This window comes from Phalacrocorax carbo, chromosome 17 (assembly GCF_963921805.1).
Source record: "Phalacrocorax carbo chromosome 17, bPhaCar2.1, whole genome shotgun sequence".
Classification (NCBI taxonomy): domain Eukaryota; kingdom Metazoa; phylum Chordata; class Aves; order Suliformes; family Phalacrocoracidae; genus Phalacrocorax; species Phalacrocorax carbo.
Window position 1 is genome coordinate 1,923,281 of NC_087529.1, and position 13,197 is coordinate 1,936,477.

Here is a 13,197-nt window from a genome sequence, read left to right on the forward strand (position 1 = left end):
CTCTCTAGCCACGCCTCCTTCTTTAACGGCGCGTCCTTCCCTCTAGCCACGCCCCTTTCCCCTCTAGCCACGCCCCTTTCCCCTCTAGCCACGCCTTCCCATCTACGCCCCCTCCCGGTACCGCACAGCTGGCATGGGCCCCGCACCTCTGCCCGGGGCATCCTGCGGGCCGCAGCCCCAATCCCTGCGTGGCAGCAGGGTGCGGCCGGCTCTGCAGGCACGGCCAGGGCTGGTCCCTGCGTGGGGGGCGGGACACGGGGCGTGGCTGGCGCGGGGGGGGTGACATCCCCACACACCCCCCCCGGTGTCGCTAGGTGGCAGCATGGCCGCGTGGCGTGGCCCGGGGGTAGCACCGCCACCCCTGGGGACAGGGTTCGGCCACCCTCCCACGGCCGGCCCCACGCGTGCTCCTGGTCCCGGTCTAAGGCGGGTGTGGGAGGGGCGGCAGGCCCGGGGCACCCCAAACCCCGCACCCCGGGGGGCCGCCAGAGGGGACCCTCACTGGGGTGCCCACGCAAGCCCAGCCAGGCCGCCTTGGGGTGCCATCACCCCCTCCCCCGGCCGAAGGAGGGGGCCCCATTTCCCCCCGCAAGCCCTACACACATGGTTGTGGGGAGGAGAAGGGATGGGCGCGGCTCGCAGTGTTTCGTCCGCCCGCGGCCGCCGTAGCGGCTGCCGGAAGTGTTTCCATGGAGACGGGGGAGGCCGGGCCTGGCCGGAGCCGTGATGGAGAAATACGAGCGGATCCGGGTGGTGGGGAGAGGGGCCTTCGGGTGAGGGCGGCCCCGGCGGGCACCGGGAGCGGGGGGAGTGGGGTGCGGTTTCCAGGCCGTTTTACCGTGGCAGCGCGCGTCAGGGGAGCGCCGGGGGTACGGCGGGGCGGGAGGCCGCGTTACCTTGGCAACAAGGCGCACAGCCCCTTGTCGCCATGGTAACGTGGGGGTCCGCCGGCGTGTGGCACCCTTGTTGGGGGGGGGGTGTCCAGGGCATGGCGATGGGGGTGACACGGCACCGGGTGTGTGACACCAGGGGGGGAAGGCAGACCCCCTGTTACATGGCAACGCGGGGTATAGGGACCCTGTGTCACCCCAGGGTGGTGTCAGGCCCTGCCCGTGTCCCCCCGCCCCGCGCTGAGGCCCCGTCCCCGCCATCCTTGCAGCATCGTGCACCTGTGCCTGCGCAAGGCCGACCAGAAGCTGGTGATCCTGAAGCAGATCCCGGTGGAGCAGATGAGCAAGGACGAGCGGTTGGCGGCGCAGAACGAGTGCCAGGTCCTCAAGCTGCTCAGCCACCCAAACGTCATCGAGTACTACGAGAACTTCCTGGAGGACAAGGCGCTTATGATCGCCATGGAGTACGCCCCAGGTGGGCCCTCGTCTCCCCCAGCGCTTCCTTGGCAGGGCCGCGGGATGCCAAGTCCTCCGCTCTCCCTGGATTGGGCTGCTGCGGCCCTGTGTTGTGCTCCTTGTAAAGATCCTGAGCTTTGGACCCCCAAAGAATCCAAACACGTCTCTCTTGATCAGATGTTTTTGTAGAAAAGGATCTGGGGGTCACAGAATCCCAGAATGGCAGGGGTTGGAAGGGACCTCTGGAGCTCACCCCATCCCACCCCCTGCATGAGCAGGCACCCCCAGAGCAGGGGCACAGGTCCAGGCAGGGTGTGAATGTCTCCAGGGAAGGGACCCCACAGCCTCTCTGGGCAGCCTGTGCCCCTGCTCTGGCACCCGCACAGGGAAGGGGTTTGTCCTCATGTTCAGGGGGAACTTCCCGTGTTCCAGCTTGTGCCCGTGGCCCCTTGGCCTGGCGTTGGGCACCACTGAAAAGAGTCCAGCCCTATCCTCCTGACACCCACCCTTCAGATATTTATAAGCACTAATGAGATCCCCCCGCAGTCTTCTCTTCTCCAGGCTGTCCCAGTGAACACCAAGCTGACCATGAGCCAAGTGACTGAGCACTGGCACAGGGTGCCCAGGGAGGGTGTAGAGTCACCATCCTTGGAGATATTCAAAAGACAGGTCATGGTCCTGGGCAATCAGCTGCTGGTGGCCCTGCTTGAGCAGCAGATTAGTCCAGTTGACTCCCGAGGTCCCTTCCGACCTCAACCATCCTGTGATTCTGCAATTATATGCCTTACGCCTGCTAACTGTATCCAAAACAAAGAGATTTCTAACACCTCTGTCACTGATAAGTGTGCTACCATCTGCCCTTGGCTTAAGTTTCACATCCATTTCCCCCTGTCAGCTCTCGGCCATGCTGTTGGTCCCACAGCTCTGCGTGGGAAGGTGTGATTTCTAGCGAGATTTGTTGTGGAGTTTCAGATGAAATTAACATTTGCATGAGGGTTTGTTAAAAGTTGTACATGAGCCCCGAACCTGAACCTCCCCTTCTCGACAGGGGCCTCTCCGTGCCACGTGGCCTCTCGGACTGCAAGAATTCTCTTTTGCAGAACAGGCTTGTCTTGTTCTGCCATCGAGGTTTATGCCCCCCTCCAAGAGCTGTAATTTTAGCGTTTCTTTTCCTGCTGCCTTTGAAAATATGTCAACAGTAACTTCTCTCTCGCTGTTTCTTCGTCCCACCAACTGCGCTGCCATTGTTCTCCGCACGGTCTCAGGAGCGTTGGAGGACGTGCTGCCCGTCCCACCAGGACGTGTTTTTTTCCCATGCGCCTGGCTCGTTAAGATGCCGTGGCTAAATAAATCCCCCTGGCTTTTAGGCCGGGTTTGCGCTGCCCTGTGCAGCCACCCTTGCCGATAGCCCTTTGTTGTTCTTTGCAGGGGGCACGCTAGCGGAGTTTATTCACAAGCGCTGTAACTCCTTGCTGGACGAGGATACCATCCTGCACTTCTTTGTGCAGATCCTCCTGGCCCTCCACCACGTGCACACCAAGCAGATCCTGCACCGCGACCTGAAGACTCAGAACATCCTCTTGGACAAGCATCGCATGATTGTCAAGATTGGAGACTTTGGTATCTCCAAAATCTTGAGCAGCAAGAGTAAAGCCTACACGGTGGGTGGCTCGGCTTTGTGGAGGAACTACTTGCCACCGTGGCAGCGGGCTGGAACTCTGGACTTGGCTCACAATAGTCTCTTGAAGCCACTGTAGGCAGCGAGGTTGGATGTAGCGTACTTGCGGTAGGCCACGTTCAGGTGCCGCAATGGTGCTTTGCTTCTTGGAGGTTATAGAGGCTGATGTCTTCACGCCCAAGTCTGCTGCAGCTCTGTGGGCTGCAAAAAGCTGAGGAAGGCCTGTCTGCCCAAAACTGGGAGAGGACGGGGTGTCTGGGCCCGCTGGTGAGGGTAGACAGGGTTCCTCCCACTGTCACAGCGGGAGGGGTAGTGTTTGCAGGCTCGTCTGACACATACTTGGTGACCAAATTCCTGCGTGTGCCCCGCTGTCTTGCCTTGTCTTAATCTCCTCTCTCTGCTTGAGACTTAAGTATCACTCCCCACCTGGTCTGATCTGACCAGATGTTTATATCACACTCGTTGCTCTGGGCTGTGATTCTCTCAAGTGGATAGGAGCAAAATTAGAGGTAATCGCTGTATGTGCGAGGGAGGTCAACAGAAAGGTAAATCCTCCTGTTTTTTACTGAGATTGTCAGGCAGATGTTGACACCAGGGAACAAAAGCCCAGCTCCACTAAGCTTTGGTTGTGGTGCTCTAGCCAGCCTGCGCACTGGGCTCTAAACCGAGCCTTTCTCTTTCCACATCGCTGCCCCAGTTTCACAGCATCACGGGAAATTTCTTTGTCTCTCCTAGGTTGTGGGAACGCCGTGCTACATCTCCCCAGAGCTCTGTGAAGGGAAGCCTTACAACCAGAAGAGTGATATCTGGGCTTTGGGCTGTGTGCTGTACGAACTCGCCAGCCTCAAGAGGGCTTTTGAAGCTGCGGTAAGAGAGATACGGTTTACATGGAGCACAGGAAGCCGTGGCCTCTTACGGAGGTGAAAATGTATGCTTGGATTGCTCTTCTCACTGAGCCTGAAGGCGTGAAGGCAGAGGGCAGTGCTGAGAACATCTTGCTCCTTGGCCTCGCCTCTGACTGCCCAGCCACTGTATGTCTCTCTCTTGTTTTCTTTCCAGAATCTTCCTGCCTTAGTACTGAAGATCATGAGTGGGACATTTGCCCCGATATCGGACAGATACAGCCCCGACCTGCGCCAGCTCATCCTTAGCATGCTGAACCTGGATCCTTCCAAGCGGCCCCAGCTGAATGAGATCATGGCCCAGGCCATCTGCATTCGGCCCCTTCTGAACCTCTACACCGACGTGGGCAGCGTCAAAATGAGAAGGCAAGTGACACTGCCACCTTAGAGCCCCTTGGGAGGGGCTGCCACAGCCCACAGGGAGTCTGACCGGCTCGCCGTCTCCATTACGAGCTCTGAAGAGAGCGTTGTCCCCGTGCAGCTCTCCTGTGTTACCCGGCGCGCAGCTGCTGCGGGCCGAGCCTGGCCCAGTGGCTTGAGGCCACGGCAGGTGCCCTGGCAGCTGTGGGCTTGTCATCGCAGTAACAGCGAATAGAGAGTTGTGAGCTCAGGGGAAAGCGCACTGATGCCAACTCCCCTCTCAGGTGGTTTAAAGCACCTACCGAGGCGATTCTGTGAGCTATTCAACCGTGGCTTATGCTGTACCTCTGCCCAGACCTTCTGTGATCCAGGGCTCTGCAGGACCTCTGGGGCTGAGCTGACATTAAGGACTGGATTTTTGTTTGGCAGGCCTGAAAAACCCTTAGCTCCGGTGACGACAGTGACCCACAGCCGGACGGGGGGACGAGTGAGCAGTGCCAGGCCGAGGGGTGAGTCCTGCCACGGTGTGTTCCACACAGCTCCACTCAGGGGGACCCTTTCCTTTGGATGTCAGGGGGTCAGAGAGGCATTCGAGCTTCTGGGGAGAGGAAGTTAAAAGACGTCACCTTCCCTGAGCCCTGGAGGAGCCCACGGGTACCGTGGCTCTGGGGACCAAGCAGCGCTCTTTCTCCGGCTGCCTCTTCCAGGTTTTGAATCCTTGAATTAAGTTTCTGCTGCTTCTATTGCAAAGGCTGGCAACCAGCTGGTGATGCTGAGGGGGGATGTGCCAGCACAGGGCAACGCAGCTGGCACCGGCAACAACTAGCTAGAGCTGCCGAGGCGTTTCTTCCCTCAATTCCGGGGTAAAATATAAGGAGTTGTTCCCATGTGCCTCCCTCAGCCCTGACTGGGAGCTCTGCAGCAGTCCCTTGCCAGCCTTGGACCGGCACTGGTCTGGCCCTGCTGGCTAGCGGGCAGCTCCGCTCACACCCTGACTGGATGGCTGCTGTCATTTCTCTTCCCGTGGGAGGGGAATCAGGGCTCTGTGCTCATGATTTCTCTCTGATCCATAGGTGTTCGAGCTGGTTCAGCCAGGACAGGAATCCCTCCTCCGCTGTCGTCCATCTACACCTGGGGGAGCGGGATCACCACCCCGCTCCGCCTGCCCATGCTTAACACCGAAGTGGTGCAGGTGTCTGCTGGCAGGACACAGAAGGCTGGGGTCACCAAATCAGGGCGGCTCATCATGTGGGAGGTGAGTGATGGGCAGCCTGGGGCAGGTGGTGGCCGCGGAAGCCTCGGATGTGCGATTTCTGGGGAGGAGACGTTTCTGTTCACTGCGTAGGCCCTGGCACTGCATCCCCCAGCACAGCAGTCCAGTCCAGGGTGCGGGTGACACTGCTGAGCCTGTGGGAAGGGGCTCATCTGAGTTCTCCAACTGTTGCTGCACAGAGGTGCAGCACCCGACGTGGCTTCTCTCCACCAGGCTCCCCCCATGGGTGCTGCGGGAGGCCCTTCTCTCCCAGGAGCCACCGAGCAGCTCCAGCCTCAGTTTGTGTCCCGATTTCTGGAGGGCCAGTCTGGCGTGACCATCAAACACGTGTCCTGCGGCGATCTCTTCACAGCCTGCCTCACAGGTGAGCGGCCGCCTCCTGCCTTCGCCTGGCTGAGTCCCAGACGCCTCTGCACGGCAGCTGGCTTGCAAACGCAGCGTGCCTGCCCGGGGAGCCTGCTCGGAGAGGAACCGCAGAGATGCACTGGGCTGCGGTGACACAAAGGCCTCCGCGGCCTCTCGTGTAACATCGGGGGCGGGTCAGGAATGGCAGGCATGGTCCTCCTATGATGCCACACTGGCCAACTCGGCCCCAAAGGTCTGTCTGGTGTGGGGAGAGCCACAGATTTGTTGTCCTGGCCGCACTGGTGTCACCTGAAGCTCGAACTGGCCTGTACGGTGGGGACTGCAATGTGAGGGGTGTCTGGGAAGCTCAGCTTTTTTCTGTCACATACTGTGTGACACAGACACAAGCCGTGATGGGCAGTGACTGGTGTTGCAGTGAGAAGTCAGAGCAAGCTCTTGCAAGGCCGGCTGTCCTTAGCTGCAGGAAGGCAGGGTCTGAAGCCCCCTTAGAGTGGGCCAGGAGGCATTCTGGCTGGGAGGGGAGCATGTACACCAGCCTGAGGCCGTGCTTGCGGAGCAAAGCCCTCCCAGTGGTCCTCTGGGAGCCCTGTTAGCACTTCTGCTGGGGATCAGGGCAGCAAATGGCAGCTATGCAATGGGCAAACTTTGTAGGCATGTTTGTCCTACCTGTCCATGGCATTTCCTGCCACCCCTCTGCTGGGCGGCTGCTCAGTGAGCGGCTCTGTGTATTTAACACCTTGACAGACCGTGGAGTTAGCAGCTCCCGCGTACACAGCTGCAATAATGTTATCTCAGTGCTCTCCTATCATCTGCTGTTTGTTTGGCGAGTTGTCACAGCACATCGAGGCTGTTGCTCTCAGGAAGCTCGCTGCGGTCTTCTGGGGCCCGCAGCGAGTTATGAGTCAGAGCGGGCCCAAGCAGAGCCGCTGTCCCGGGAGCCACGGGCAGCCCCACGGGCTGCGTGTGCCTTGCAGGGCCTCACATGTGCCAGTAACACGACTTCTTTCTGCTTTTCCAGACAGGGGGATCATCATGACTTTCGGCAGCGGCAGCAATGGCTGTTTGGGGCACGGAAACTTCACGGACGTAAGCCAGGTTTGTCAGGAGGATGCTGGGCGCGCTACTCCCCCAAGGTAGAGGATGGATCGTGCCTTCTGCGCCACGCGAGTGGGCTCACCCCAGCTCCAGGGATGCGCATCCCAGGCACGCTCTGGCATCCGACCATCTCCCCCTCCTCTCCCTGTCATTGCGGGTTTTAAAAGACCCAACCTGCCTCTCTTTTTCTCTCTCCCCCTACACAATGATCCCTTTGAGCGTGGGGGAAGTCAAGAGCTGCCTTGTGGTTGCTGTTGGCAGGCTCCCAGCTTGGAGGCTGCCTCCAATCACACACCTGCCTGCTTCACTCTTGGCCTGCAGCTGCCAGGGTTCACTGAGAAAAGTTATTTTTCAAAAGAGCCAGTATTTAAAGAAGAGCTGTGTGTTTCCGATTGGCTCGGAGCGCCAGGGCTGAGGGCCCATCACTCCCTTCCAGCTTCTTCCTTGCCTGCCCTCGGATGTGGCAGCAGCCGATGGCTTCCAGCCGAGCCCGGAGACTGGTGCCATTTGTCGCTGTGGTCAGATGGCTTGTTCGTTCCTGCTCTGTCCAGAGCTGAGCTGCTTGGTGCTTGTTGCTGGGGAGGGGAGACCAGCTGGGAGCAGCAGCCAGATCCCGACAAATGGCACTTTTCACGTGAAGATGATAATGAGAATGAGACTCGCTGTGGCGAAGTGTCAGATCTAACAGCAGGTCACAGCAGGGGCTGGGCGAAATGTGGAGATCCCGGTCTCCTCACGCCCTAACGAATATGTAGCCGGTAGCTCACAGCTCCTCTGCCCAAGAGCCTTTCAGCCAATGCATCCTGCACCAAGCCCCTGCCTGCTCAGAGCGTGCGTTAACAGCCCCTGGCACTCCCCACGTGGGCAGGGGGGCGAATCCCAACCCTTCGGCTGAACCTATTCCTTCTCCAAACCGTTGTGCTGGCTGCTTTCTTCCGCCCCAGAGATGTTTGCATTATCTTTTGTGCTGCATGCACGTAGTCTCTAAACCCTTTGAAGACTGTTTGGAACAAAAATAATTCTCTGGTGTTTGTGTTGGATGAAAACTGGGAGGCTGCCAGCGCTGTGTTGAGGCTGGGGGGCCGGGTGGGAGGGGTGGGAGCAGCATGGCAGGCTGGGAGGTCTCGGCTGACGGCTGCTGCTCTTCCCCTGCCAGCCCAAGATCGTGGAGGCCCTGCTGGGCTACGAGATGGTGCAGGTGGCCTGTGGCGCGTCTCACGTCCTGGCGATTTCCAACGAACGGGAAGTGTTTGCCTGGGGCAGGGGGGATAATGGTAAGAGATGTCTGCTTTGTAAAACAGGGCTTGTGCTTTCCATTGCCTGTTCCTACTCCCCTCGCTGGCCCTGCTTGCCCACGGTCTTCTCCAGATGTGCCAGGCTAGGCGGGTGTGGAAGGGTTGCAGCTGCTTCACTGCATACCAGGGCACCAGTGCTTTGGCTTTCACTGCCTTTCCTGGCGATAGGTCCTGGGCTGGGCTCTCGCAGCAGCTATGTTGATGCTGTTGCTCGTGGGGGTGCACTCAGGTTGTGCATTGCCATGAGCCGTGCCCTGCTTTCTCCCGCCTTCCAGGTCGGCTTGGGCTGGGTACCCTGGAGTGCCACAACTCCCCCCAGCAGGTCACGGTCCCACCGGAGCACGAGGCTCAGAGGGTCATCTGCGGCATCGATTCCTCCATGGTCCTCACAACGAAGAACCAGATTCTTGCTTGTGGGAGCAACAGGTAAGGGTGTCTGTGCTCCAGAGCTTGCCCATAGCCTCCTGGGCCTGTCCATCTGTGTCCAGCCCAGGAAGAGGGAGCAAGGGGCTCCAGACGACACCTCTGTGTGATCCTACTCCCCAGCATCTCGCTGCCGGTGGTGCGGTCATGCTAGGGCAGGGCTCGTCTGCGCCAGGCTGCATTCAGCCGGCTCTGAACTGTGCTTTTCCCCGTGCAGGTGTAACAAGCTGGGCCTAGACAGGATCAGCTCAGCAGAGGAGCCTTCACCAGAGGAGCAGGTGGAAGAGGCCACCATGTTCATGTGTGCCCAGTCGTCCCCCTTGAACCAAGAGCCGATTGTGTGTGCAGACATCGGTACAGCGCACTCGGCTGCAGTCACAGGTGAGGGCTGTGTGCCCAAATCCCTGAGGGGGGACCTGCATTTTTGCTGTCTTCCTCCTGCTTCCATTTCCCATGGGTGGAGGCTTCAGAGAGGCTCAAGAGGCAGCGTGCTTTCGATGTTGGAGCTCTGTGGAGTGGGATGTTCAGCGTGGTAGAGAGCAGTGGGGTTCAGGGGCTTCAGTGCGTCATCGGGTGACACCCAGTTGTTTTTCTCCTCTGTTGTCAGCTTCTGGCCAGTGTTACACCTTTGGGAGCAACCAACATGGGCAGCTGGGCACCAACTCCTCCCGCAACAGCCGCATACCCCACCTGGTTGTGGGGCTCCAGGCAATGAAGGTCACCGTGGTGGCTTGTGGGGATGCCTTCACTGTGGCCATCGGAGCAGGTGAGGCTGAAGCCCCCGTGCCCTGAGCTGCAGCAGGCCCTGGCTTTCCTCCGCCTGCAGTCCATGCTGTGGCCAAGGCAGGCCCTGCAGACAGCCCCGGGTGGTACCAGGGAGACGGGAGGCCTGTTTACGGGTGAGCTCTGTGTGCAGCAAGGCCTGTATATCCCTCTGCAGACGGCGAGGTGTGCACGTGGGGGAAAGGAGCCAGGGGACGCCTGGGCAGGAAGGATGAGGAAACGGGAGCGCCGAGGCCAGTGCAGCTGGAGGAGACGCATCCATACCTGGTGACCTCTGTAGCCTGCTGCCACGGGAACACACTGCTGGCAGTAAAGCGTGAGTAGAGGCTTTGCTACTGCGATTCCTGCCACGAGGGCCCAGCCAGACACAATGCCTTGTGACCGGAGCTGTACCGAGTAACCCTGGCACATAAACTCTGTGTTATTCCAGGCCCTCTAGAGCTGTAGATGAACAGAAATAACTTGAAGCCTATAAAAACTCTCCTTCTGCTAGGCAGCACTGTGACACTGCCTCTTCCACTGGGCTGGGGGAGTGGAGGGACGGCAGAGGCGACAAGTGGGCTGGCCAGGCTGCGGCCGGTGGGGAGCTGGTGTGCTGGCGGTCCACCAAGTATCCAAAAAGAGCATCTCTCTAATTGATGCTGCTGAAATAGAAACTGAGATTTGAGGCGTCATTTTGGCTGCTGGCTTTCCATTGTGGTTTGGAAAAGATAGCAATGGTTTTGTGGTTCTTCTCTGCTCGGGCCAAAGGCAGCATCGCTGTGCAGTTAAAACGTGCCCATGGCGTGACCTGCCCTTCCGTTGCCTGGGTGTACGATGGGAGCCTGGCCCACACTGCTGGAGGGGCCTTTCTTCCTCCTCTGCCGGGCTGATTATGGCCTCAGTGCCGGGCTGAGGGATTCCAGTCCCAGCCCACTTCAAGGAGGCTAATTATACCCCGGAGGGGAGGAGGCCCGGCTGACTGCCCCAGCGTAGCGCAGTCAGCCATGCCTCACGTTCCTCCCCCGTGAGCGCTGAGCTCTCACGTGATGTGTGCTGCCACGTGAAGGGGATGGGGAACGGCCGAGTCTCCGGGCTTGGGAGCAAGTAAGCATTTGTCATAGGAGTAAAAGTCGTTTGTTTCTGCAGGAAGGGTGCAGGCTGCTCTCCCCTTCCGCAGCCGGAGTCACCCTGTGCTCTGGGGCAGCTGGTTTGCGGGCTCCCACCTGCAGCACCGTAAGGTCAGGGACTGAGTGTGTGGCCCCCATCGTAGCCCTGATGCTGACCTTCTGCCCAGTCTGAAACTGCCACCCTCTTTCCCAGTGCTGGAAGTACAGTCTCAGCAGCAGCGGTGTCAGGGCAGCAGCCTCGCCTGCGCCAGCATCCCTCAGTAACCGGGGCGCAAAAAGCATCGAGAGCTCTGTAAAAAGCTATGTTCTGGCTCTGGAGTTCCCCGCAGCTCGCTCCGCCTGGGAACCTCTCCAGAGAGAACACGAGAGCTGGTGACACTTTTGGTGCCGTTGCCGCTGTCGGCTCTGGCTGTGATCTGGCCCGGAGAGGGTGCTGGCACAGGCGAGCGGCGCTCCATCTGTGGGGCAGCAGTTCTGCTCCGCTCTGCGGTTTCCTCCTGTGCATCCAACGCTGTTTTTAACTGGCTTGGGCTTCTGCCCGCTTTATCGTGAGGCCGTTGCCGCACCCTTCTCTCAATCACACTGCAAACACAGGGATAACTGGGAGAAACCAGGCATGAGGAGAGGAGGGTGCAAGCCTCAAGAGATGGCGTTTCCTCCTGCTTGGGCTCCACGTGCTGGGCACTGCCTCCTGCTCATGCTGCTGCTGGGGTCTGGTGGTGGGACAGGGATTGCGGTGCCCGTCTCTTGGGTGCCTGGCCTGCGTGGGGCAGGGCACTGCTCCCTAGAGCTTCGAGGTAGTGGTTTATGGCTTATTTTTGGTCCTTGCCCTTTGTGTTTCAGCTGCTGTGGAAGAGTCACCTTCCCAGTGAGTCTGAGCTGAGAGGGGCCATATCCAGCCTCGTCGTATAGATGCGGAGGCACCCCCAGCCGCCCGGCGCGCCCGTCCTTCCTGCTGCCTGCCACAGCATGGCTCAGACCTGCGTCCCCGGACTCGGGGAGCTCCTCAGCTGCGCCCCGAAGGCAGCGTCTGGAAACAGGGAGCTCCTAACGATGGTTCCCACGGAACCGGAGCTGGTCTCGCTTATCGGATCCACGAGGGTCGCTGTGAACCTCCAGCGCCCGAGAGCTGCTGCCCCAGCCGTGCCATGGGGCCGACATCCCCGGAGCTCCGGTGCTGCTGTCAGGGGGTTGCGCTGGGGCTCTGCCCATCCCCACTGGAAGTGCCGGAGTAGAAGGGCGAGGAGCACAGAGGTTGTTTTCCCCCGTGGAAACTGTCTCTAGTTACAAAGCCCAGGCTGACAGCTTGGTGTCTGAGAGAGCTGTCAGCCTTTGCACAGCAGCGTCTGGAGTCAGAGCCCCAGGCGCTACGCTGGGTGACTAAGTGCAAACCTCTTTTCTAATTAGAGAAGTCTGTCCGTTCCCAACCCCCCCTTAAAACATTTTACCCATTTGTTGAGCTGTTCATCACGCGTCCGAGGGTCCTGGCCTGCACGGCTGGCTGAACCCGGCGCGAGCAGCCTCTCTGTGCCGCGCAGCCCGGCTTGCTTTCCCAAAATGCCGCCTGGAGCTTTCCAATTACCGCCTCCCCTCGCCCCAGGGGCTCCCCGGAGGATCCTCCAGCTGACATTTGTCCTCAGGCCCCTAAATCCTGCTGCTGACCAGCTCACTGGCTCCCAGCTGAGCTAGCAGAAGGCAGCAAAACACCACTAGCGATTGTCAGTAATTGAAGTTTTTTAACCCAGATCTCTCCAGGGAGATGATGAGTTTTCACCAGGGATCCTTTCTGCAGGCAGGAGGGGGCATATCACCATGTCACAGGCAGGAGTTACGGTTTTTTATCTCCAGAAGGGTTGTTTCCTTCCCTTTCCTTTTTTTTGTCCCCCTCCTCTTTTCTTTTTTTAACTTACATCTGCCCTGGGCCATTTTTTGATGAGCTTCTGTCTCTGATCTGTCTGACATTGCAAATGCTCTTGCCTTTCACATCCATCTTTGTGCTGTTGCCAATCTGTTGTGTATAAAGTCAGTGCTTTCATAAGCTGGCTGAGATGAAATCTCTCTAATTATTTTTGTGATTCTTTCCTGTTTTCAATGAGGGAAACCTCGCCGGGCTCTGGTAGAAGCCGACTGATCCCTCTGTCATGTGAAAGGTAATGAATTTCTGCAGGTCTCCTGCGCTTTCCTCCCTCGCCTCCCAGGCTCCGGCTGGGGCAGGGAGCAGGTCCCGTCCGGCCGGGAAAGGCGTGTGCAGCTCTGACTGCAGACGCGGCTCCTGGCAGGGTGGGTGCACGGGTTTTTCCCTGCCGTTTTTGTTTCTTGCGGAGCTGCCTTTTCAGGCGGTTACACCCTGCTATCCCAGGAAGCTGACTTGTGTTCAAAGGCTCTGCCAGTCCCTTGGCACTCGCCTTGTGCTGCCGGTTACGGGGACGGCCCCGGCTGCCTGGTGTCGGGGACGGCGTCCTCCACTCCCAGACCAACCTGGGCACCAGGGGAATCGCAGAGCTGGGTTAAATTGAGTCAAAGCCCCTCTGGGCCGCTGCCATCCCTGCGCTGAGCTGTCGGCAGCA

The 13,197-nt window shown here is 59.3% G+C and overlaps 1 protein-coding gene across 2 annotated transcripts; it reads left to right on the forward strand.

The window, feature by feature from the left end:
* Positions 1-434: 434 nt before the first annotated feature.
* On the forward strand, positions 435-12,672 carry NEK8 (NIMA related kinase 8). Of its 2 annotated transcripts, none has more exons than XM_064467662.1 (15): positions 435-773; positions 1,160-1,365; positions 2,775-3,007; positions 3,760-3,891; positions 4,084-4,292; positions 4,716-4,795; positions 5,360-5,541; positions 5,773-5,923; positions 6,944-7,020; positions 8,177-8,294; positions 8,591-8,741; positions 8,956-9,119; positions 9,346-9,504; positions 9,679-9,837; positions 11,474-12,672. In XM_064467662.1, exons 1-15 carry the CDS (start codon positions 727-729, stop codon positions 11,500-11,502), a joined length of 2,097 nt encoding a protein of 698 aa, XP_064323732.1. In that variant the 5' UTR covers positions 435-726; the 3' UTR covers positions 11,503-12,672. The 2 variants fall into 2 exon arrangements, with proteins under 2 accessions (XP_064323732.1, XP_064323733.1); XM_064467663.1 differs by having other exon boundaries at positions 436-753.
* Positions 12,673-13,197: the final 525 nt, after the last annotated feature.